This window comes from Gymnodraco acuticeps, unplaced genomic scaffold, assembly GCF_902827175.1.
Source record: "Gymnodraco acuticeps unplaced genomic scaffold, fGymAcu1.1, whole genome shotgun sequence".
In the NCBI taxonomy this organism is placed as follows: Eukaryota; Metazoa; Chordata; class Actinopteri; order Perciformes; family Bathydraconidae; genus Gymnodraco; species Gymnodraco acuticeps.
In genome coordinates this window covers 316,268-342,870 of record NW_022992313.1, presented here as the reverse complement: position 1 = coordinate 342,870, position 26,603 = coordinate 316,268, and the positions used below count along the sequence as shown (strand labels likewise).

At 40.7% G+C, this 26,603-nt stretch overlaps 2 protein-coding genes across 2 annotated transcripts; one reads left to right on the top strand and one right to left on the bottom strand.

Moving 5' to 3' along the window:
* Positions 1-79: 79 nt before the first annotated feature.
* sdf2l1 (stromal cell-derived factor 2-like 1) lies at positions 80-5,569 on the bottom strand. The gene is made up of 3 exons (XM_034208360.1): positions 5,291-5,569; positions 1,789-1,985; positions 80-1,632 (listed from the first exon to the last, which is right to left on the bottom strand). Exons 1-3 carry the CDS (start codon positions 5,466-5,468, stop codon positions 1,354-1,356), a joined length of 654 nt encoding a protein of 217 aa, XP_034064251.1. The 5' UTR covers positions 5,469-5,569; the 3' UTR covers positions 80-1,353.
* Positions 5,562-23,560, top strand: marveld2b (MARVEL domain containing 2b). The gene is made up of 7 exons (XM_034208359.1): positions 5,562-6,456; positions 13,751-15,020; positions 15,927-15,962; positions 16,048-16,217; positions 20,759-20,930; positions 21,040-21,090; positions 22,207-23,560. Exons 2-7 carry the CDS (start codon positions 13,770-13,772, stop codon positions 22,321-22,323), a joined length of 1,797 nt encoding a protein of 598 aa, XP_034064250.1. The 5' UTR covers positions 5,562-6,456; positions 13,751-13,769; the 3' UTR covers positions 22,324-23,560.
* Positions 23,561-26,603: the final 3,043 nt, after the last annotated feature.

The window sequence follows — 26,603 nt, the reverse complement described above, 5'->3', positions numbered from 1 at the left end:
GCACCAGAACACATTTGACATGTTGATATCCATTGACTGACAATTGTTTTGGTATGACCTGAGCAAATAAAAATCAATGAACACTTGTTAGCCTTTATTTCAGAATTGGATATAAGATTACTAAAACAAATGTCTCTTGCTGGAATACAGATGAATTGTTTAGGAAAATGCACCCTGTACATCGCAGACAAACCTAAGCCCAAAATATATGACGTTTCTTTCAATTAAAGGGTTTTAAAAACAAAGGTAATTGAACTTGTTACATTGAATACTACTATGCCTGTGAAAAGAGCATACTGCCTCCTGTTGTCTGCAGAAGCTTTGACATTTTGACCCATTTGCAGAGAGCATGCATTACAAACTGGGCGCAATGCTTGAAACAAGTTACCATTTACCAAACTCTAATGAACGTTATCATGCTGTGTTATGGGGATGTTAGGATTTGTGTTTATGAGATTGTTTAAGGGACTACAAAGTCCAACAGCACCATTGACTTTGTTTAAAAAAAGTATCTTACGCAAATAATTTCATTTTTGAAGTAGACCTTTATATTTCATACATACAGTGTGCAAATGTTTGATTCTTAACATAGGATCCCCCGCATGAATACATGAAGGTGAAGAGAAGATGGCAGTGTGGCCACTCTGATGTGGTCACACTGCCAAGCCACTCACCTGTCACAAACACGCAAAAGGGAATTATAGAACTCTAACAGAGGCAGATTGTCTGCCGCATGACTTGGGGGTGAAAGTGGGCTGTTTTCCCACCAACTACTGATAAATAAAAGACATTCAACTCATTATTTCTGAAAACATCCCCACTATTTAAAAATGTTTACAAGATCACAAATTAAACATGAACATGAGCTTAACATCAAAAGGTGTTCCAGAACCAAGAGAAACACCAGCCAATGATTGATAAACCATTTTTTAAATCACACGGGCAACATTTGCACTAAAACGAAGGTTTTATTTGGCACAGGGCCCTTTCAACATTTCAATTGATATAGTTTTTCAGATGTGTACAGTAAACAGTGATTGTGGGTCTTTCAGTTAGTGGTTACTGTGCCTAGCTGGTAATTCAGCCTTTTTGTGTTTTCTCCCTTAAGAAATGTACTTGGGAAGAAACTGATATAGTCCATATGGCTCCACTAGTACATACATTACATCGATCTTCTTTAAACTGTTGTGAAATCTTAATTCTATGGCCTATGACCACCCCGAGTGCTTTACATGAACAGAGATGATTCATCAGTCAAATTCAACATTATTCAAACATGATGTGGTTTGGTCCAGGAAAGCTATTAACCTTCCACTTTCCTGAAGCTCCTATGTTCGTCGTCATGCCGGTGGCTCACAGCTCGTCGTGGCGCAGCGGCATCTGGCTGGGCTGCAGGAAGACGCCCTCCATGGAGCGCCACCAGTTGTTCTGGTTAGCAGAACTCATGCCGTGCACCTCCCTCTGGCCGCGGATGGGGTGGCCGTACTGCTCCCCGGTCACACTCAGGAAGACGTCGGTGCCCACGTGTTTGAAGCGCACATCCTCCTCGCGCTCCCAGTGGATGCCATCACACTGGACCGCCCACACGTCCAGATTGTCTCCCTCGCCGTTCTCTCCAAAAGCGCTGACCTCCTGCAAGCCACACAGTGGGAAGGAAAGACAAGAACAGTACAACTAGTCAACAAGGTACTCAATAATACGTGTATCCATAATCTTAGAGATCTACTTCTTTGACACAGGGCTCTATAAATGTTGAAACGTGAAAGACATGTAAAAAGTGAGTCTGACCTGGTTATTAGACAGGGGTGAGCTGAAGTGGTGTGTGTGGAGGTTTCGCCCAGTCTTCATGTGTGTGATGCGGATGCCCTGACCACACTTGATGGCCTCCCCCCGCTGACAGGGGCGGTTGGGCTTTCCACGAATCTGCCAATAACTGTTGGCATCATCCGCAATCTCAACTCCAGTTACAGATTGCTGTCCACTGCCTACACACACACACACACACACGCACACACACAAGTGAAGGGCATTGCATTCAGTGGTCAAACTTTGTTCACACATGGCTGTGCTATGAATTGAGCCACAGTTTGAGTGGTACTTTTTCTTGGTCAGCATCAGAAGAAGAAGATCCGTTTTTCTTGATCTCCATACATCTTTTCACACAGTAAGTCATCAAAAACTCTTGATGAAAAAAAAAACCTGTCCAAATTCAAACTGTCTGTTAGCACACTAAAATGGGTAAGGTCCTATTTATCTGGTCGTTCTCAAAGTGTTCGTATAAATGATTTTGTGACCACTGTTGTTCAGCATACATATTAATAGTCACCACAAGTCTGAGGATGTGGACATGCAGATGTACGATGACACGGTCATCAGACTCATGTGAAAATGCTGAACAGGTTTCTACTAAGCTCTCAGTAACACTGCACAAAGTTGCTCAATGGCTAAGCGACTTTCTCACTTTAAATACAAAAAAAGTGACAATTTATTTGACTAATAAACAAAAACAAATCCATGCATCTAACGCAAAGTGTAAAAGGGACAAATAATCAACAACAATTAAATAGGTCAAATATGTAGGCGTAATCTTGGATACCAACTTGGCAAAAGGCAGATTCAATCCACTGATGCGCACAATCCACTCTTCATTTATGAACATCAAGCATTAGAATATTCGTTCAAACCTCTCACTCTTTTTCCAATGATGCATAAATATAGATATTGAGCAACCAGTCCAATTTAAATGAATTGTAATTTTATAGTTGTAGTGATAAATTGGCTGGTATATATTTTATATATTTGTCTTTTGGTCTGTTATATAACCATGAGCATGATAGACAAGAAATGTTTGTTGATGGTCATGTGGGGTCCTGTTTGCGCAATCTTAGTCTTTAGGTCTTTTAAGTAGGATTCGAGATGTATGTACACGTTTTAGCATTCCCTGACACACCGGCTACTGCCACTAGTTATTTGTTTACTCTACCTGTAGCTGTGTTGTTGTGTCTTCTTCTATTTCTCTTTGCATTAATCTGTATGCAGTCATTTGTTTATGTATTTTTTTAAAAGTACTCTCCATTTCTATGCACAAATTTACATAATTATTTATGTCACTATCTCAGAATCCGGATCTTTTGTGTCCCTCACCTGGCAGGTTGCCAGTTGTAATGGTTACGTCTGGATCAGAGTTGTGGCTGTTGTCACATTTGCGAGACCTAGAAAACTTTTAACACCCTCCTGCATCCACCTTTTTTATATACATTCACATTTTCGTATTTGGATTTAGAATTTGTACACACAACATTTATTCTTTGTCTGTTACTTGTTTTAACTATTTTTTAGGGAAGAAAGAAACCATTCAGATTCCCAATATGTGATTAGCGCACATAATGCATGTTTGGAGCTCTGAGGAGAGGCAGACTATGTGAGGGTTGGTGTACACATGGTAGACAATGTTTTTAATAATTACTCACACTGCCAGAAGGGTACACAGGTCCGAGCTGTAAGTAAGAAAGCTAATGTTTACTATCTCACTAGCCACAGATGGCTGTGGTAATGTGAGCATCCAACTGCCAAAGTGAAGCTGAGAATGTACAATAATATTAAAGCGACAAGCAGCGATGGACAGGCCCTCGCTTCCCAAAGCGTATCAGGGTTACTTCTAGGCAGGTGTGACAATGAGCCACTTTGCCACACCGAAACACAATATCATATTAGTAAACTATGTTTATTACTCTTGATGTGTGTCCCAAGCTTTGTGCTTGTGCATGCACCCCTAAGCCATTAAAAGTAAATTAATGTTTCATGGTGAACAATGTGTCGCTGACGTGGGTGAACTGGTTAACCTGCTGAGAGCTCCCAGTCAAAGTGAGGCAACAGTCACTTCCTGTTGCCACAAGGCTGTGCTATAACTGCAAAGCTCATCATCTGTGCTCAGGCCATAATTACCTACTGACAACAATACTAGTGCTAACAATAAGAATAAAAACAAATGCAGTTGAACCAGATGTGAAAAAATGGGGAGGGGCATAAGGTAGAAGCAGAATGCCTAAGAGCAAATGAATGTCACTTTGGATGCCAACATCCATGTGCATTGAAGAGTTCATATGAAATGGACTACAACAAATGAAGGTAGTCAAGTTAAACAGGAAAGTGACTATTCTGTGCCAGAGAAGATTAGCAGTTGTGTACATTATCAGTTAGCATCTTGTTACTACAAGATTTTCATATACACTCAGGGCCGTCCCTCCCTACAGGCCGATCATGCAGGCTGCATGGGGCCTCACATTGCGCAGGGGGCCTCGGCTTATGAGCTCGGCTTGTTCGCAGTTCTCAGCGCAGTTCTCCGCCTCTTCCCTTAACTCCTAACAGTCATCATCATGTCAACCACAACACAGAGAAATACTGATAGCAATGTGTGTGTAGTTGTTGACACATTGCTGACAGAGGGAACTACATTTTAATACAGATTTAAGAAATATCAGTTTTTGAGCATGTAATAAGCATGTTTTGTCTTGACTATATTACAACTATATTATAATAAAAATAATATAGTATTTATATTATTGAATTGATTATGATTATTATTATTAGTAGAAGTAGTTTATTTGCATTAATTATATTTAAATCTTTTTGAGGCTAGTATTTGGCAAGAAATGCAGACATATTCACCTGTAAACGCATACATGCACATTTACCATTTACCTCACTGTATACAAAAGTAACTGTTAATAATAATAATAAACAGGAATTATATTTGCAAAGTACTTTGTTTCCCCCAAAAAAAAGATGCACTCCTGTCGGTGGGGGGGCTCATCTCACAATGTCGCTTGGGGCCCCAAGTTGGCCAGGGACGGCCCTGCATATACTTAATGTATTATAACATTTGCAAAACGTGTAATTTGTTTTAATAACTGAATAAAACCTTTCAACTGACAGCAGTAGGAGCTCCAAAGGAGGCACTTTGATTAAATGTCCAGCTGTAGTATGAGAGGTGGTTCCACGGGGCAGAGACAGGTGTATGCCGGGCACACACAGAGGGAGGCTGCACAATGCTCCACACACACCCAGTCTGACCCAGTCCAACACAGTCACAACCGAAGAGTTGCTATACTGTGGCATTTGCTATGTTGCCGTTTTGGGGGGTGTTTGTACATGACCAAGGCAGCTGTCAGATTGGTGAAGCATCTCGATACGAACTGCATGTGCTGCAGCTGGAGAGAGAAACACACGCGTCCTATGCTCATCGCAATGAAATAAGTCTTAATTACATGTGATATCCGCGTGAAGTTACCTGAGCCATATTTGACATCGTGGGAATGCAGACGGACGTTGTGTCTGGTGTTGAGCAGTTTGAGCAGAGAGCCGCAGGTCACGGTGTTCAGCTCCGACTCTCTTCCTTCACACTTTGACCACAGCAGCAGAAACATCAGTGATCGGACGAAAACGTGTAAAACGTGAAGTATCTCCATCTCTGTGTGGAGATGTGTCTCGTATCGGCGAGAGACTCACAAAAGATGAACGGCCCATTCACAATCGGGCACTTTCAAACGATACTGCTGATTTCAACCAATCACAGCTTGACAAGTCCTAAATACGGAAGTTTGTGCAGACATATGATTGGTCAAACAAGAATGTGTGTGTGGTTACCCCGGAAGTCGGAATCTAATATGACAAAAATATATTTGATCATCCTGTATTAATTTAGCAGTAATTAAGTCAAAAGGAATAAAATAGACACGCTTTCTCCGCAGCAAAGCCGTTCAGAAGGAACGTTTTATAACAATATTCGTAGTTTTTGTCAAAAGAGGAACTTTGGTAAGGATATAAAAGCGTCTATCAATATAATACAAAAAAGAATAAAACAACATAGATCTAAAATCAAACAAAGAAAAGTTAAACTAACATCCAACATATAAAGTGAACTCTCAAAGATAACTAAAATAAGTATATCAGCAGACCAAATGTTAAAAATGTATATTTTAACTATCTTACAGTGATAAGATTAGAACCATAGTTTATCGATCAGATAGCTAAACCCAGAGCCATATAATAGATTCTCTCTATATGGCGCTGGCTAAACCTAATTTAAAAAATAAATAGAACATTCAAAATAGACCAATTTAAGTTAAGTTTAGTTTCAGAAATTATTGTGTGTTGGAATTATGAATGTTGGTTAATGTGTAGGCCTATGTAGGCTACCATAGGTATGTACATATACATTCGAAAGTGGGTAGACGGATTTTAGAGGGGACAGTGAACGCACCTGAGGCTGGTCAGACTGGCCAGGTGAGTTTCCACGCGGTGATCTGGGATCAGTTTTCCCCCACGCTAATTAACCCGGGTTAGCCCGGAGCTCATTGATTTCTGATCTGAGATCAGTGTGAGAGTGTTGGCGAACAAAGGAGGGGGCAGTAGTACCTGTTTCACTGAGAGAAATACACAAGGAGTTATCGCAAGGTAAGTCAGCGTCTAAATAACAAATTCATTGTTTTTAATGTTAAAAAAGACGATAGACATATATGTCACATTTATTGTGTTGATTTTGACTATATTTTTATTTTGTTAACACATTGTTACCGGTTTTATTATGTGTCTACATTCAGAGACATCTGTTTCTAGGAGTGGCCAAATGTTTTAACGCACGCTGACATTTCATCCGGATCTTACAACGTCAGTAAATGTTTGGACACTTTTTTAAAGTAAACCAACATATAGGCCTAACCTACTGATTAACATTAATTTGCGACCACAGGGTTAAAACTGCTCAAATGTTCAGTTATTTTTTGTTATTTTGAGGACTAAACGGGTAAAGATACAGTATTTACATAGTACAATAATCCGTGTATCTACCGTCCATTTGTTTTTCTTTATTAAACAAGTAAACGGAAGAGCGTCTGAGAGGCCTTTTTGCTTTTCACTTTACTAAATGGTCTAATGGTCCTTGGAGCGAGGGGCGGGGCGAAACTCACGGAAGTGATTTCAAAACAAAAGCACTCGTGTGCTTGGAACTGTGATAATATTATAAACAAGGTGAATTTAGCGATCACAACGAAAATAGCCAAGACACATATTGAGCCCAGATAATGAATGTTATTACGGGCTGTAAATATAATAAGCCTTTGTCTAAAATGGACAACATGTTAGGAGATTTAAACTACAGCGATTCTGCACTGCGGTCAACTCAGCCGCCTCTCGCGTTTGTTATTATTTTTTCTGCCATTAGTTCTTCGTGAGATTGACACTGTTGGACTCAGTACTAGTGAAACTACCCCCACAAGTACTATGAAGTACTTACTGTGTACTTTTCCAGTAGGCTACTCCTCTGTCAATGTCCCCTCCTGAGAACAAGAATGCATGTTTCTCTGCTATTTTGAATAAGCGTTAAAAAAAACCTTTCTTCATGAGACTGATATTGTTGGACTGAGTATTTTAAGAGGGTATGGTAGACTTGATATCAGCAATACTTCCAGTCAGTACTCCGGCAGCAGCATTTTCACACCTTGGAAAGTTTTTAGAGTCTTGCTTGGATAGCTGGTCACAACTATCCTTCAGCACACTGACACACCCTTGTGCACTCTTGTTGGCCTCTTATGACAATGCTGTCTTTTAAATAGGATTATTTCTCTGCTCCTACTTTATTCCTCTCAGATTCTTCCATCAGTCCCAGTCATTGCATGTCAGTCAATAGAGCTTCGAAAAATGTGTCCAATTCAACTAAATGTTTTTTTGTGAGTGAAGGCCAGAGCTAAATGATAGATGGTTTGATTGTGTAATTACAAGGTGAGAGAAAATAAATCCACACTCCTACTGAACTTATTTGATTTCCTTTTCCATGTTATACTTACTTGTATTACAACATTTGCATGTTGAACTACATGCTGGATATCTTCCCCAGCCTCAAGGAAATACAATAAAGTTAAAATTAAAAATTGATACATTACATTACATTGCATTTAGCTGACACTTTTATCCAAAGCGACTTACAATAAGTACATTCGACCAACAAGATACAAACTTGAAGAAAACAGAATCATAAAAGTACATCAGGTTTCATAGAGCAAAAACATTTCAAGTGCTACTCAACTGGCTTTAGATAAGCCAGTCCTTTATTAGTATATAAGTGCTTTGTTAATAGTTCTAACGCTCGAAGTGGAGTCGAAAGAGATGAGTTTTCAGTCTGCGCCGGAAGGTGTGTAAGCTATCTGCTGTCCTGATGTCAATGGGGAGCTCATTCCACCATTTTGGAGCCAGGACAGCAAACCCACGTGTTTTCGCCGATGGGAACTTGGGTCCCCTCCGCAGCGAGGGCGCAGCGAGCTGTTTGGTTGATGCAGAGCGGAGTGCACGTGCTGGGGTGTACGGTTTAACCATGACCTGGATGTAGGAAGGGCCAGATCCATTCGCAGCATGGTAAGCAAGTACCAGTGTCTTGAAGTGGATTCTAGCAGTTACCGGAAGCCAGTGAAGCGAGCGGAGGAGCGGAGTGGTGTGGGAACATTTAGGAAGGTTGAAGACCAGACGAGCCGCTGCATTCTGGATGAGCTGCAGAGGTCGGATGGCACATGCAGGTAGACCAGCCAGGAGGGAGTTGCAGTAGTCTAGGCGTGAGATGACGAGAGCCTGGACCAGAACCTGAGTCGCTTTCTGTGTCAGCTGGGGACGTATCTTCCTGATGTTGTAAAGCGTGTATCTGCAGCAACGGGTTGTAGCAGCGATGTTTGCAGTGAAGGACAGGTTGTTATCTAGGGTCACACCCAGATTCCTTGCAGTCTGAGTAGGGGAAACAACAGAGGTGCCGATGTTGATAGTCAGGTCAAGGTTGCGGTCGGATAATCCAAAAATCACCTCCTAACGTCTAACCCTATCTCCTATTCCTTGACCTCTGAGTGAAAGGTCACGGGGTTAAGGGATAGTGGATAGGAGAATTCAAAAGGACTTAGGAGAAGAGACCGCGGTACTTTAGAGAATCCGAATGCACTTTCACTATCCGACGTGTTTATGATGCGCCAGCGGACGTCATGAATGTGCGTCTGCTGCTGTGGGGAAACTATGGAAACTACAGTTTTCTATACAGCAGACTACAACATGAATGTTTAATAAGAACGAGGGACTTCTGTAAACTCATCTAGAGACTCTGCACCGTGCTCTGATGCTGTTGCTTTATGCTTTATGAACGTGGACAACAGAGAAACATATTCTTCATGACCAAAGTTGGAATTGAAATAAAAAAGGAAAGTGAAACTTATGCTCGTCACCCTCTCCCTCCGGTCCACATCAATACAAATGATCCCAATACGTATGATTGTATGAAAAGATCTTAAAATCAATACAGATGTATTTATTATAAACGTTAGTCCTTAACATCTATCACTGTGTATATCACCATTCAAACATCTTTTAAAAGTTGAACAAACCCCACACAGCTCAGTAAAGACTGTGAGATGTTGACTTTATTTGATCATTTCAGTAAAAACTAACGTTTATATTTCTCTTTTTGATTATAATACTGATGAACGTTCAAAACAAAGCACTTTGGCAACTTACCACATACGTTTTAAAATGCTTAATAAGCACCGTAACTTTCATGATATAATTTCTCGGTCATAATCGTTTGTTTCCGTGAACGGCCGACTGTTGAGTGACGGCAAATGCTGCGGCTGCAATGCATTGTGGGGCAGCATTTTCTCCTCTCCTTTCGGCTAGGGAGGTCCAGTGGTTCCTAAGCTAAAGGAGGTTATAAAGGAAGTTTGAAACCTCCTTTCCTTTCATTTGGAGAATTGGAACGGCACTTATCATGGCTGCCAGTGACGTACTTCCGGGTCATTTCACTCCGTTAGGAAGGTTCCTAAGCTAAATGGACTATTGGAACGCAACCGGACTTGAGCCAAGAGTGGGACAGTCTTTTCCCGGAAGGAAAAGCAGTTCAATCTTGTCAAGGTTGAGCTTGAGGTGGTGAGCAGACATCCACTGAGAGATGTTCGCTAGACAACATACATTAATAATGTTGTGTGCAAACATTTCAAATTTAAACACAAAAGGAAAAAAAGTTTACTTTGAAATGATTTCTCACAAAAACCTTTCTAAATTATTAAAAAAGGTTTAGTCTATATACGTTTTTCTGCCTAAAATAGTTGAAATTGTACGTAAACTATATCAAAGTACACCACATCCATGGCAATTAACCCATTTTTGTTAAGTTAATAACAATATTGATATTATATAGATATATAGCATATCATTGATGCAGTCTTTCTGAACACTTTTAAAATAAAATACTGCAAATGAACAATATTGGTAATGTTTTGCACAGATGCCTTAACTTAAATTTGAAAACACGTGGCAACTTTATTAATACAGCAGATGAAAAGATTTGTGGAAGGGTAAATTATTCATGGGATTCAATGGCTCTAGTAAATGGTGTTTTATGGTTGCTTGTATTATCCTCAGATAGTGGTTTGTTCAAATAACTAGTGACATTTTAATAAATATTGCAAAAAAGGCATATATAACCTATAACCCTATTTATTCAAGCACCACAAGATTCATAGTTTATAAAGTACAATTCTGGGCCATTGATTGTCATTTCTCCAAACACATACAGTAAAAATGCCTGTTTTGAAGCCTTAAAATGGTGCAGGAAAAGGACTTTTCAGTTAAGAGAAGAGAACAAAGGAAAGCAAATTGTTATAATGGGGGATGTAACATTAATGACAGACATAATATGAGGTCCTTGGCACTCAGACTCTCGAGGGGTCATGTTGTGATCATGGGGCATCACCCTTGTATACAGCATCAGGACAATATCATATGGAGTCAGAAACTGGAAGTGTGCTGGAGGCGTTGACTGGGACTGATGGAATTTGCAAGAAATAATCATATATTGAAAGACAGCAGCTTCATAAGAGGCCAAGCAGAGTGTTTCACTTTGCTGAAGGACAGTTGTGACCAGCTATCCAGGCCAGACTCTATAGACTTTCCAAGGGGTAAAAATGCTGCTGCCGGAGTACTGACTGGAAGTATTGCTGATATCAAGTCTACCATACCCTCTTAAAATACTCTGTCCAACAATATCAGTCTCATGAAGAAAGGTTTTTTAACGCTTATTCAAAATAGCAGAGAAACATGCATTCTTGTTCTCAGGAGGGGACATTGACAGAGGAGTAGCCTACTGGAAAAGTACACAGTAAGTACTTCATATTACTTGTGGGAGTTGTTTCACTAGTACTGAGTCCAACAGTGTCAATCTCACGAAGAACTAAGGGCAGAAAAAATAATAAGAAACTCGAGAGAGTGACCGCAGTGCAGAATCGCTGCATAGTTTAAAACATGTTGTCCATTTTAGACAAAGGCTTATTATATTTACAGCCCTTAATAACATCCATTTTATGGGCTCAATATGTGTCTTGGATGTTTTCGTTGTGATCGCTAAATTCACCTTGTTTATATATACAGTCTATGTTTATAATATTATCACAGTTCCAAGCACACGAGTGCTTTTGTTTTGAAATCACTTCCGTGAGTTTCGCCCCGCCCCTCGCTCCAAGGACCATTAGACCCTAAGGTAAAAAGCAAAAAGGCCTCTCAGATGCTCTTCCGTTTACTTGTTTAATAAAGAAAAACAAATGGACGGTAGATACACGGATTATAAAGGAATGATTGTGTTGTACTTTGTTGTAGTGATGGCTAAACCTCAGGAATATTATAATAACCAATAATAACCAATAGAATTATTATTACGTTTTAAAAAAATATTTTTAAAGGTCCCATGTCATGGTAATTTCTACTGATCATAATTCCATTGTTGAGGTCTACTAAAATAGATTTATACTGTGCAATTTTCCAAACTCACATTGGTTTCTCATACAGCATCTCTGTATACACTGAACAAAAATATAAACGCAACACTTTTGTTTTTGCTCCCATTTTTCATGAGATGAACTCAAAGATTTAAAAGATTTTCTATATACACAAAATAACCATTTCTCTCAAATATTGTTCACAAATCTGAAAAAATCTGTGATAGTGAGCACTTCTCCTTTGCCGAGATAATCCATCCCACCTCACAGGTGTGGCATATCAAGATGCTGATTAGACAGCATGATTATTGCACAGGTGTGCCTTAGGCTGGCCACAATAAAAGGCCACTCTGAAACGTGCAGTTTTGCTTTATTGGGGGGGTCCGAAAACCAGTCAGTATCTGGTGTGAGGGGTAGGGGTAGGGTAATGTTGTGAATCAAGTGGCCCATGGTGGTGGTGGGGTTATGGTATGGGCACGCGTATGTTATGGACGACGAACACAGGCCACTCGATTCACAACATTACCCTAACCCTAACCCTACCCCTAAGCTAATTATAAGCACACACACTTCCCAGCATTTGTCCATATTTAAAACTCCTATCTGACCTTAGGTCAAACAACACACACACACCCATCCAAAGATCCTCAGGCCCGTGCAACCATTCTCAACCGAGAATCCTAAACCCTACCCCAACACAAAACCTAACCCTAACCCACCTGCGAGGCTCCACTAGCACCCACACCCCCAAACGCGGCGCACCTACAGTGTAAGCCGCCACAGTTTTGCAGCTGCGAGGCTCCACTAGCACCACCCCCCCCCCCCCCAGCGCGTCACAATCTCGTGTGTGTGTGTGTGTGTGTGTGTGTGTGTGTGTGTGTGTGTGTGTGTGTGTGTGTGTGTGTGTGTGGTGTGTGTCGTGTGTGTGTGTGTGTGTGTGTTTGTGTGTGTGTGTTGTGTGGTGTGTGTGTGTGTGGTGTGTGTGTGTGGTGTGTGTGTGTGTGTGTGTGTGTGTGTGTGTGTGTGTGTGTGTGTGTGTGTGTGTGTGTGTGTGTGTGTGTGTGTGTGTGTGTGTGTGTGTGTGTGTGTGTGTGTGGTGTGTGTGTGTGTGTGTGTGTGTGTGTGTGTGTGTGTGTGTGTGTGTGTGTGTGTGTGTGTGTGTGTGTGTGTGTGTGTGTGTGTGTGTGTGTGTGTGTGTGTGTGTGTGTGTGTGTGTGTGTGTGTGTGTGTGTGGTGTGTGTGTGTGTGTGTGTGTGGTGTGTGTGTGTGTGTGTGTGTGTGTGTGTGTGTGTGTGTGGTGTGTGTGTGTGTGTGTGTGTGTGTGTGTGTGTGTGTGTGTGTGTGTGTGTGTGTGTGTGTGTGTGTGTGTGTGTGTGTGTGTGGAGAGCTCCACGGATTTGGGTATGGTCACGTCACTCTACCCAGGAAGAAAAAGAGAAATCTCCAACGAGGTGTTCTGGAGCAGCACAGACAGGTCTTCTCTGTGTTAGAGTTTTACTCGCTACAGGGTGTACTTTGAGGGTTTTTGACTCTGCAGACCGTTTACATGCAGAGAAACCTTCATAACACACAAGGGGACGGGTGATAACCAGAAAAGCATGACATGACCCCTTTAAGTATCTGTTAACAGCAGTGAGTTTTAATTAGGGATGCACAATAAATATTGGAAATATACCATTTTGTCAAATGAAGTTAAATTGCTTCCAAAATGTACAGCCCCTAAACACAGAGACTGGTAGAACTGGTTCTGTACTTTGTATTTTTTTGCATTTAAGAATAGTATAAGTTAGCTATGATAGATAACGTTAAGCGACAGCTATGGAATAACAAATCCAATTGTGAAAATATCTGTTAACGGAATTGGCCCTGAGATATTGGTAATTACTGCTTTTTGTTATTGGCTGAAAAAATTATATTGAATCCCTAGTTTTAATCCTCTCCACTTCCCTCTGTAGCGAGCTGTTCCAGGTCCAGATGTCTGCAGGAGGAGTCGGTTCTGTGTCCAGGTTCGACCGGCTGCGGGACATCCCACACTATGACCAGGTCCCTGTGGGCTCATTATGGCATGACCTGGATCTTCCACCCCCCCCGGCACCCTTGCATGGAACAGTACCAGCAGTGAGCTTAGACCCACTTCCCCCTCCCCCGCTACCTGAACAGCCAGCTGTTGGGCTAGAATCTTTCCCCCCCCCTTACCATGATGAGCCAATGGAGGATGACTGTGATGCCATGGATATGAAGCCGGTTCGCCGCTTCGTTCCTGACTCGGTCAAGAATTTCTTCCGTGGCAACAGCGGGAATGGTGACGGCATGGGTTGGGTCCTACCCCCTCCTTCACAACATCTACCTGCTTCTTATTCCCCTGCCCCCTCTTCTAGTAAGAGCGCCAACTGCCGCACCACAGCAGGAGTCCCCTGTTCACCTCCCAACTCCCCCCCTCCATCTCCTTATCTTCAAGGGTCATATCGGGACCCCTACGGCGGCTCTGGGGGAAGCTACACCTCTCAGAAGGAGAGAGACGGGCTGCTGCTTGGTGCTGAAGCTCTTGACTCTGCGTCTGCGGTGCCTACCAATCTTTCGGCTCTGACCTACCTGGAGCGGGTGGAGGAGTACCACCAGCGCTACGCCTACATGAAGTCCTGGGCTGGCCTGCTGAGGATCCTGGGCTGTGTGGAGCTGCTGCTGGGAGCTGCTGTGTTTGCCTGCGTCTGTGCTTATGTTCATAAGGACAACGAGTGGTTCAATATGTATGGATACTCCCAGCCACAGATGTTTGGGGGGCTGGGTGGAGGTGCCAGTGCTTATGGACATGGTGATGGTTACTACACAGGCCCCAAAACACCTTTTGTCCTAGTGGTGGCTGGTCTAGCGTGGATAGTGACTGTTATTTTGCTCGTTCTTGGGATGACAATATACTACAGAGCCATACTTCTTGACTCTTCTTGGTGGCCAGTCACAGAGTGTTCCATCAACCTTGTGTTGGGGGTGCTCTACTTAGCAGCAGGGATAGTGTATGTGAGGGACACCACTCGAGGGGGGCTGTGCAACATGCCAGTCTTCAATAATGGAGTTAATGGGGCATTTTGTCGCACTGAAGCCGGCCAAACAGCAGCCATGGTCTTCCTCTTCCTCACCATGGCACTCTACTTCATTGGTGCTGGAGTGTGTCTAAAGCTGTGGAGACATGAGGCAGCCAGGATGAAGAAGGAAGGTCTCGCACACGAGGTCTGACACACACACACACACACACACACACACACACACACACACACACACACACACACACACACACACACACACACACACACACACACACACACACACACACACACACAAGTACACACACACACACACACAAGTACTAGCTGAAAACAGTTCAGTTAAGACCTCAAATGACAAATAAGGTTTCATCTATAGCCTGTGTAGATAATGACAGACAGGGGTTACCCATTAAACCTGAGCAATATACTGCTGTGGACTGGGACACATAAGCAACACTTTAAAGAAAGGCTCACACTATATTGAGAACATTTTAGTTTTAGTATGTTGTGTTGCTTTGGCAAAAGTCACATAGTAACAAAAAAAACAAGGCAGCGCTGGACCAGCAACTCCCTCCTTCTCTGTACAGTTTTTTCAATGGAGTCTGGTGTCTTTGGCAAGAGCGTAGATGGATATAAGCTTCAGTTCCCTAATGGATACGAGTGTCTCACAGCAAGGTAAAGCTGTAAAAACATTCTAATTATGGCGTACACTTAAACTGGTATTGTTTTTGTTGGGCCTAATTTGAGAGGTGGCTAAAACATGTTATGACTTATATAACACAACGGAGGCGTGTGGCGCAGTGGATAGAGCGTTGGTGTGGGATCAGGGGGGCACAGGTTCAAACCCCACTGCAGTCAGCATGTCGTTGTGTCCCTGAGACACTTCACCCCAAATTGCTCCTGTGGGGATTGCCCACAGTATTGAGTATGTAACAAGTAACATGTAATGTAATAACATTGAGCTGAAATGTTATTTGATTTAGAAAGATAAAGTGTTAGAGCAGCCTCATTAGGAGAAATTCCAGAGGAAACTTGGACTAGATTGAACATCTAAATAATCATTACCCATCTCTTCTTCCCATAATCCTAGATGAAAACCATTGGATCATCAGTCCCTCTCTCCATAGTAAGTATCAATGCTTTTTCAATTGCAGACATTGAATTTTACACAGTGTAAATGAAGTGAGCTCACAAACCTTTATGTACTGTAGCTGGGTCCAGCCTCCAGAGCCTCGGAGCAGACCCCGTTGCCCACCCTCCAGCCTGACATCATGGACAACTCTTCAGCTGCTCCTCTGATGGCACTGGAGCCAGAGTTCCTCAGAGGTCACATTCCAGCTGGACACATCCCCAAACCTGTCATCATAGCCGACTATGTTGCGTGAGTGTTAAAATAAGTTGCTACAATTTAGCCTTTTGTGTATATTTCATGTAGATGTTTGAAACACCAACACATTCTCACAGGAAGTACTGAAAAGCAATAATTATTCAAAATCTCAAAAATTAACTTGATATATATTTAACATTTTGTTACCGTTTTACTGTTTTATACTGCTTGCAACCTCTTTGAGGTCTCTGCCATCAGTGTATGAATGTGTGTTAAAGCACTTTGAGGGGCTGGGAGAGTAGAAAAGCTCTAAATGCAGGTCTGATCAAATATACTTAATTGTATTAGTATTTTTGTTATTTACTGAAACACCTCACAGAATCCACAGGTTTTCATAAGTCTCCATTAACGAAATGTGGTGGAATCTTTGAACTGTGTTCGTATATTACGCTGTCTAACACTGCAACATTTACAGCTTTAACCACCAACATTCTTCAAAAGGTTTGGCAGTGGCAGACCAAGGCCAACCATGCAAAAAAGATCTGAATTTTTTAGAAATGATCTGGTTCAAAAAGTATAGTATGCATTTGATCTTGAAGAAAAGGTACAAATAGGTTTCAGATCTGTACTAAAACAATAGCAAGTTGCTTTTACAGTATGTTTACTGAAACATGTTTTACTTCTATTCATTTTATTCATACCACCTTCATACTGGACATTGCGAGATTTCTTCCTTATGTGCTATAGATTACTGTAAGTAATGGGGGGAAAGCATCACAGAGTTAATTTAATGAAGTTAATGTCTTCAGCAATCTTAGTTAGATAAAACAAGTAGATATTGTCCAAATTACAGACGTTTTAGTATCGAATCCTCTCTTTTTGTAACTGCTAGTCCATTTGCAGCTTAGCAGGGAAACACTATACGGGAAATTACAAGCAAGGAAGTTTGTACTAAAAGATTGTGACTCTAAAAATATATATGACTTTTATATCAGTTTTTTATCCAAATGGTTGAGCATTCATGACAAAAGTTGTAAACCCCCAATCCCAATCCCAACCCTAAGCAGGTTACATATGTACACATACTGTAAATACAAACAGACATGTTTACACATTTGTCGTCTTATCAACAGATGATTCTCAACAACAACAAAAATAGATATGGTATGTATTTATTCATACATGCACGTAGAACATGTATACATCAAAAATAAATAAGGAAAATACATGATTCATATATTATAATGAATAACAGATAAATAAATAAGCAGATGAGATACATCCTTACACAAATGACCCAGACTTACCTGTATAGCTTATGCTACTCTGAATTGGGAGTGTGGGCTCCATCTATCATGTAGGGCAGGGGTGCCCAACCAGTCGATCGCGATCGACCGGTCGATCGCGGGGAGATTCCCAGTCGATCGCGAGATGTCTCTAAAAATAGAACAACAACATTCTGTTTTATCATTAATGTCCTGTAAAATAATCTTCCTTTGCCAGAATAATGCACTTGAACGCATCAAAGCTTTGTGATTGGCCGGCGTGACCCCATGTGTTGGGGCGTGGCTGGTGAGCAGTGGGCAGTGCACTAGTTCGCTAACATCGTCCATGTCAACAGGAGTGACAGTCCGCACACACACAAGACCGCAATTATGGCATAAGCAAAACATATATAATTTTCACTCCGAGTGGGAGGATGATTATATTTGTATCTATTCCAATTCAAAGTCCATCTGTCTCATCTGCAATGCGAGCGTGGCTTTATCGAAGAAGGGTAATTTAGGAGCGGCATTTCAAAACAGTGCACAAACGCTACGAGACGGAATTCCCTCCTAATTCTGCCCTACGCTCCAAAAGGGGAGGGGCCTGAAAGGACAGCTAAATGCACAGCAGTCCATTTTCACCAGGCCCAACAACAAGAGCAAGGCTCCTACCAGAGCATCTTATCGTCAGTCACGTTCTTGCGAAACACATGAAGTCTTTCAAAGACGGCAAAGTTGTGAAAGAAGCATTCCTGGAGGCTGCCGATGCGTAATAAAAATAACAGTAGCATTTCAACAGGTTTTTGATATGATAAAAACTCAAGTTAGATACCGTTATTAATCAGCTCTAAATTTGAGCTTGTTTGAATTTATTCATTATAATTATTGTACAAAATGGTATAAGAATGCAAACTTAAATTGATTATAATCTATTATCAATTCAGGTTAAGAAACTAGTGTTGCTTGCATCCTATTTTTTAAAGGCATTTATTTTTATAATCTACTAAAATGCAACAAAAAAATGGTTTGATTCTATTAATTTTGTCTTTTTTATTGCACGTTGGCAGCAGATTCCTGTGTTGCTTCAGATCTGAGTCGTCTTATTAGTAAGCCTCATTTATACTTTTGTAGCAACACTATTTTTATATAATGGCAAAGAAAGGGTTCAGAGTCTTTTCTTTTTTCCCTGTGTCATATGTGGCAGCACTGTTCAATGTTTCTTGAAAACATTACCCACTGTAGTGACGTGTGAATAAACTCCAACTCTGTATCAACAACACTGTTGTGTAACTTCAGTTAAATACTTGTATGTGTGTAGATTAGAAAGAGGTCAAATAAAGGATCTGCAGTATTTTATGAAGTATTAATCGTACAAAGGTCAGTTTTATACAAGTAGAAGTGTGTATGTACCTGGTAGTAGGCTGTCAGTAATGGCTACGCCTCTCTATTTGGACTGGTAGATCTCGGCAGACTGGCAACTTTAAAAGTAGCTCTCGGTTCAAAAAAGGTTGGGCACCCCTGATGTAGGGCCTTAATGATAGATGGATGCTGACGAAAGAAAGTGCACCTTGTTTTTTAACTACAGTATCTACCAGTAATCATAGCTCTGCAACTGAGTCTGGTCTGGTCTTGGGTGTTAGCAATATCTGAGAACAAATGTTTATGTTTGGGTTAAGAAGTGAAACAAAAACATGAAAAACACAAAAAGTAACAAAGAAAAACTCGTACCATCCTGGATCCCTGGGCTGGTCTTCCTTAAACCTAGAAGCCGAACAAACACTGTTCTAGGCATATGACACTTCCAGACTAACCTAAACTCTCACTCACTCTGAACTGGGCAAGGGCAGAACAAAATGGAACAGGGCCCTTCTCCAACTATTGCCATTACTGCAAGCTGAAGCGACCTTTAACACTTACAGTTGGAGTATGTAAACCATACTCCAACCAACTGCAGTGTAATAGACATGCAATCATTTATCCAGCTTGTACCACAGGCTGCAACATCATCATGTAGCTCCAACAGTACCTGCCATGGACCCCATGTTGACGTTCACTCTCTGTCGGTCTCCCGCGGTCGCAACTTGCCTCAGTATAGTGCCTCGCCTTGGTCTGGTCTTCAAAGCTAAGGTTATTATCTTAAAGTGGACCTATCATGCTATATTTGAAAAATATATTGTAGGGCCATACCTATATAAAACATGTCTGTGAAGTTTTTTTTTCAAAACACCAAACAGATCCTGCATTTTAGCCATGCCTCATTTCGCTCTATTTGCTCTATTCCAGCCCTGTTTTTGCAAGGGCTGATTCTGTGACATAGCTTTAATGCAAATGAGCTGCAGCTGACCACGCCCCCCTGCAGGAGAGGGGGAGCGTGCTTTGAGATGGAGCGTACTTTGAGATCAGCTGCTGGGCTGTCAGAAGAGGGGGAGGAAAAGAGATCTCCGTCCTCCGTGTTTTATTCTTATATATGATTATATAGAGTCATTATTCATTTTTTTTAAAGCTCAATAAATAACAAAGACGACCTCTGACCGGCACTTCTCTAATGTTGTCCGGAAGATTTCAACTTTAACGGACACTTCCTTGGAAGAGGCGGAGAGGTGGGTGTTTGTCATCTGCTGGTGGCAAACCGGAGAGAATTACAACAGGAGCAAACGCTTGCTTCGGGGAGGGAGAAAAAGAGCCAGAGCGTCCACAGCGGAGAATAAACAGAAGGGCAACCATGCGCGGGATGTCTTCTTCACTGCTTTTGTGGCAGGAGTACAGCGCCACTTACAGGCCTGGCATATGTACTAGAGCGTCTCCAGCGCTTTCGAGCGGTCTCGTGTGAACGGACACGTCTTGTGTAAACAACACTATTCTGGGCTGACGTCAGCTCGGATGGAATCTGTATCCGCTCGTTGCAGCCCCGTTTTTTAAAGATTTGGGTACGGAGGAAAATAGAGAGGGTTGTGTTTTCTGACACTTGGTGAGTTCCCTGGAACACCGGGGACACATATTCATGTATAAAAGACGTACAAAAGGGTATTTTGCATGATAGGTCCACTTTAAGTGTGGCTGGATATAGTAGAGCATATTTCACACCGGGGCACCAGCGAAGTATGCCCTGGACTTCATTGAAGGGGAGGAAGTGTAGTCCGGGTAGATGTGATAATGCTTGCTGTGTAGAAGATGGGCCCTGCTACAATGGCTTTTGGAACAACGGCAGCTATTTCCTGAACGTAGTGGAATTTTTTGATTATTGGCGTTGGTGCATGCCCATCCTCAGACTGCTGAAGACTTGTGTTAATTTAGTTTGAATTAAGCAAAAACATATGTTGTCTCCAACAGGAAGTACCCCGCTATCCGCTCAGAGGAGGAGAGGGACCAGTACAAGGCTGTGTTCAACGACCAGTACGCCGAGTACAAGGAGCTGCATGCTGAGGTGCAGGCCATGGCCAGGAGGTTTGGAGAGATGGACGAGATGATGCACAATCTCCCCTCCAGGCCTTCCAGCCAAATGGTAACGCCCACACACACGCACGCACGCACACACACACACACACACACGCGCATACACACGCATACAAACATGTATATATATGTCCAGTAACATTACAATTTTGTTTCAGGAGAAGGAGCGGATCAGTAACATTGTAATGGAGTATCAGAAAAAGAAAGCTGTAAGTACACATCATAAAATGTGATGATCCATCCAACGATCCATCCCCTGTCACTGGGGGAGGTCACTGGGGGAGGTCACTGGGGGAGGTCACTGGGGGAGGTCACTGGGGGATGTCACTGGGGGCTGTTTATGGTTAAGGTCTTTTTGTAAAGTTTCAAATTGTAAAGTTTAATTGTCAGTAATATTCCAGTAACAATTAAATTGATGTTCAGGATTTCACATACTCTCTTAACTTACATTTGGACTTTTAGATCTTTGATGTCTATTGAGGATAAACATAAACCTGTTAACAATGAAGTCAGGACAGAGTTGGTTAAAAATCTGGCTCAGACTCATTAGAAACTTTTTCCCTCAGTATTAAAGTATTCGAGCCAGGTGATTGTTGTCTTGCCAATGCAAACAGGAACTGCTAAAAAGCACATTCACTTTTCCATGTGGTAGTATTGGCTAAAAAAGTCATAGATTGTCAAAGATGTCGCACAGTTAATATTTGTACCTCATCTGATACTAACACTTGGTGCTTTGAAAATATTAGAAATAGGCATTCATCCTCTTTTTCTTCTATGTCAAATACAGGCAATTCTTTATTATTTGATTGATTTATATACATGGGCTGACAATGATATACTGAGTGAGGTGCTAAACATATAGAGTATGATGCCTATGAATGGTAGTAGAAAACATCCAGTCAAGAAAAAGCAGTATAGATTAGGGCTGCTCAATTAATCGTATTTTAATCGCAATTACGATTTGGCTTAACAACATTATTTATTTTATTTTGTATTTGTTTTTCAGTTGAATTCTTCTTCAAGTTCAGGGTAATCAACTGTTAAAAACATACTGTTCACATTTTTTTTTTCAATAAATGGATGTTTTCAAAGTAAATGGATAATCGTTTTTAATAATTGTGATATCAATTATTGACCCAAATAATCGAGATTTTGATTGTTGCCATAATCGAGCAGCCCTATAGATGATGTCCAAGATATACAAAACACATTTTTTCAAAAAGGAGAACCTGCAAGACTATTTTATATCCCTGATATAAAGGGAATTCCATCACAGGCAAAGACAGTTAGACACTTTATTTCTTTGTTTCTCTTTTTCTTTTTAGGATCCAACATATTTGGAAAAAAGAGAGAGGTGTGAGTACTTGAAGAAAAAGCTCTCTCATATCAAACAAAAGATTCAGGAGTATAACAAGGTCATGGACTGGAGCGATAGCAACTAAACACTGAAGTCATGAAGACAACGTGCTCTGTTGCACAAAACTGAGGGGACTGAGGTGGGAACGGTGTCTGGACATGGTGAAAAATCCCTCATTGTGCCCACACCTTCTTATCCACGAGCCATTATCACATTAGAACAGGTGGACCTACAGTCAATGTCTTTTAGAAAGAGTTGTGTACTGCAATGAAAAGCCTCACAAAAAGTGAGACATTCAGTATTCAGAGAGCTGTGATGGACCAGGTGTAACCTACAGTATATACCTGATATTATATTTACCTACACAGCAACCCAGATGCAGATCACGTTTTTTAATGAAGATTCATGGAAATATGCTTTGTTGTGCCATTTTGGGGAATCAGCTATAGCCTCTTTAAAGAAAACCACCAAAGCCTCTTTCTTAATGTTGTTAATGTTGATATACACAGTTCATTGTTTGGGCCATAACTCAAGAATTAAATTAAGTAGTATAAAATGGGACGAATGTAATCTGTTAAATTACTGGTTGGCGGAGGAATACAATCGCAAGCTGGTGATCATAGCCAAATGTGCAAAGAATTATCCGAGTGTGGGTAAGAGGAAAATCAAGCACGTTTTGGGGTCTTACAATGGCATAGACACTCTGTAGATAAATCTCATGGGGAAGTTGATTGTTAATGCTGACTCAATGATTGTATAAGTCGTAGTAGCAGCAGTTTTTTGTTCAACTGATTAGTTTTGATCACATAGGATAGGATTCTTTATGAACTACATGTGTGACACTGCAGAGGGTTAAGCTGCTTGCCATTATGGTCTGTGTATTATGTTACTGCTTTTATATTGCATTCATTCTGTCCATTATTCTTCTCTCAAACGGTTAGGCCCAATGTAAACTTTGACTAAAAGTTTGAATGTATGAATGGTCTCTCGTACAGTAACTGTTACCAAAATCACCATTTTGAACATAACAGATGTATTTTTTTATCGTTTTAATCATAACTTGGTAAACTTTTTGTACATTTATATGTTCGATTGATCTGCATATGTGATTGTTTTGTACCATATATTAAGTCCTACTGCTTTATGCCAATGAAGTACCTTTAAACAGTGTGTATATCTTCTCTTTTTTTTCAGTGCAAACTTCTGCAAAATCTGTCATTCAATGTTTAAGTAGTGGCAGAAGCCATGAATAGGGAGCGCCAAAAAGGGGTACAATAAGAGCATTGTTATATTTTCATAAATTGTGTTTTCATGTATTGCTATAAATCCCTGGGTCTTGCTTTATTTATTTTTAAAAAAGGTCAAATTTTCTATTTACACTTTTAAGGCAGAATATCAATAGAGTACAACCACAGAGCAAATTAACAGATTGTCAGTAGGCATTGGATACTATAATACAGGCATCCTCAAAGTCCGGACTCTGGTCCGGATCCAGACCGAACCACAACTGTCTCTGGACTCGGAGCAAATTATACTGTTCATATGTATTATCTGTGTTATCTGCGAGACATCGCCAAAACGCAACGAGTCAAAATTCTCCGCTATGTCCACTGCAAACACAGCGCTCTGCATGTCCGCCTGTTCCACTGTCTGTGTGTGTCTGTCAACGCATTGGTCCAATCACATTCAGCATCCCGTCAGCGTTTTTCCCCCCACCAACAGTCTGCGAATCAGAGGCACGGGCGGGCGGGCCTTCGCGGAATGCGGGTGGGAAAATGCGTGTCTCGTCTCTTTCAAACTGTCTCAGTCAGAGCGAGAGCTTTAAAAAAAGAAAGTCAGAGCGAGAGTTAACAGCTCATTGCATCTATACTGTAGCCAGTAGCCTAGTTTCACCTACCAGTTGCCACCCCAGTTGGCAGCTTTGTTTTGAAAGAAAAGTTGTGGCTCATCGGACATTTATGAGAGAAAGTCTCTAATGTCCGAGTGCAAGTGAATGCAGCACAAGACGCACGTCTTGTAACCCCTCCCCCGGTCCTGGCGCGAGCGTGGAAATATGATTGGCGGCGATTTCATTTGAACGGGACGGCGCAAAACGAGAAGCATTCGGACCCAAGCACTGAAGGAATGAGGTATTTGCGGCTGTACTCAGCATTGAATCAAAACGCACTAAAGCCAACCTGATCTCACCAGAATGCGTGACTCCACCACGACTCCTTAACACCGCATTGCGTGGTGGAGTCACGCATTCTGCTACATTTGCGTGTCGGCACCACGCAAAAAACCCCAATGTAAAGTGAATGAGGCTCTTTTGTCGTGGTGCACACACGCATTTCTACAACGTCCCACAGTGAGCTTTTATTCTATAAAACGTTTTTAAAATCTACTTTATAGCTTGTAGTAACTCACGGGAGGCTTCTTTTATTTTATTTGTATTCATAATCATTTTTATTTTTCGTCAGAATGTAAAAATTACATTAGTTACGAATTTTTGTTCTCAAAAAACAGTGCATTGTGTGTAATACAACTGTGATTTTTATTAAATTAGTTAGTTTTTAAGGAAGGCCAGAGCTTCAGCTGTGTCAAATAGATTGTTCCCTTTAGTTAACGTTATTTAAAAGATAATGATCATGTCCCCTTTATTGTATTACGAGCGTCCATTCCCATTGGATAACGGAGAATTTTACACCCGGAAGTAAGTATTCTCCTGACTGTCGATTAATTTTACAGTGATATCTGCACTACTCATCAACTCAAAAAAACCAAATTATCCTTGTTAATTACACAACATTGATTGGTTTAAATTGTGTACAATGCTTTTGTATTTTTCCCCTTCGATTCGGAGAAACGAATATTTTTTTCGGAGTTTTTGGATGGCAGAAGACACTACACTACCCAGAATCCTCAGCTATCGTTTGGGACTACACCATGTGCTTAGCTTGACAAACCCCGTGATCAGTCCTCAAGCTCTGTGATTGGTTGACCTCCAACTGCATTCCATATAAAAAAATGTTTCGTAAAAGATCAAATCATACTTTATTCAGCATTGCTTGCTTTACTCTTTGAAAGTCATCACATGAATGCATTGTAATAAATGGTTTGGCTACATTAAATATTACACATCTGTCGTAGTTCTTTATTTATCTACAGAGATCGGGCCTCAAAATAGACCGGAAACTATTATTTTACCGTTCTGTTTTAATTTCACAATAAAGTTAGTAGTAATAATTTGTTTTGATATTATTGTTTTTTATTAACTACTAGACCGCTGGGTCATGTTAAGACCATATTTTCTGTGTTGCTATGGGTTTTTTCCATCGCTTTTATGTTAGAAATATCAAAACAATAACAAAATATATCCGTTGTCAACTAAACCAAAAACAGCAGTATATTTTATTGTGTTAACACTGTAAACTTGACAGCTTTTTAACCCAAACCACCTACTGGTTAAAGCACGTTATTACACGTTTACAGTAATTGCAATGCAGGTAGATTATGTTGCTTTTTAATGACTGTTTAAAATGCCTTTTTCTTAATGTCTTTCATTTTTGTAAAGTACTTTTGAATGTGTTTGATGAAAACATTTAAATATTAAGAATACATACAAAATAGTGGGAAAGTAGAAGGTCAATGATATAAATATAGAATAGAAAATATCAAGAAGATACTGTAAATAATATCTACAACAAAACAGTTTAGTGCCTGATAGGAGGATGTGCAAAACAGACAAACTAATAAGGCTTTATTTAAACATTAAAGAATACTTTAGGCTAAGGTCTTCTTTTAAATAAGAAAAAAGCTTTGGGGGTATCTATCTACAGATACATGTTAAGCCTGACAAAGTAATTAACGTCTAATATATTGTATGGTTTGTTTTGGAACTTGACAATCAACTTTCCTGCAATGTTAACTATGTTGAAGCACTTATTTTAACCGATATTATACATATTTATTATACTCTTATAAGATGTTAGATAGAATAATACATGTGCAGAATATGACAGTTTAATGGTGGAGATACACACATATTGATAGATGTCTTGTAATGCACTGTTGAGGAACCTGTGACCCAAGTTTTGCATTCATTGCATAACTACACCGTAGTTGTGTATATGATATGTCAATAAACCTTAGAAAATCTTGAAATTTTGAAAGGGATGTGCAAAATATCAATTATATACAGTCTTTAATGAACGATTAGAGAATAACGAGTAATGAATATGCTTTATACGGATCTGCAGATAAATGTTTAGTCTTCTCAAGCACCAACTATCAAATATCTCTCCTGATTGTTGGCACTTGACAATCACCTTCCCTGAATTTTACTCAGGTGTAACTAAAGTCTGATTTAAGGGTTGTTTATATTTC

Coding starts and splice junctions, on each gene's coding strand:
- sdf2l1 (XM_034208360.1), bottom strand. CDS start 5,468: ATGGAGATACTTCACGTTTTACACGTTTTCGTCCGATCACTGATGTTT. Junction 1,986..5,290: donor CGATGTCAAATATGGCTCAG/GTAACTTCACGC, acceptor GTGTGTGTGTAG/GCAGTGGACAGCAATCTGTA. Junction 1,633..1,788: donor CACCCCTGTCTAATAACCAG/GTCAGACTCACT, acceptor TGTGGCTTGCAG/GAGGTCAGCGCTTTTGGAGA.
- marveld2b (XM_034208359.1), top strand. CDS start 13,770: ATGTCTGCAGGAGGAGTCGGTTCTGTGTCCAGGTTCGACCGGCTGCGG. Junction 15,021..15,926: donor AGGAAGGTCTCGCACACGAG/GTCTGACACACA, acceptor CCATAATCCTAG/ATGAAAACCATTGGATCATC. Junction 20,931..21,039: donor CCAGGCCTTCCAGCCAAATG/GTAACGCCCACA, acceptor ATTTTGTTTCAG/GAGAAGGAGCGGATCAGTAA.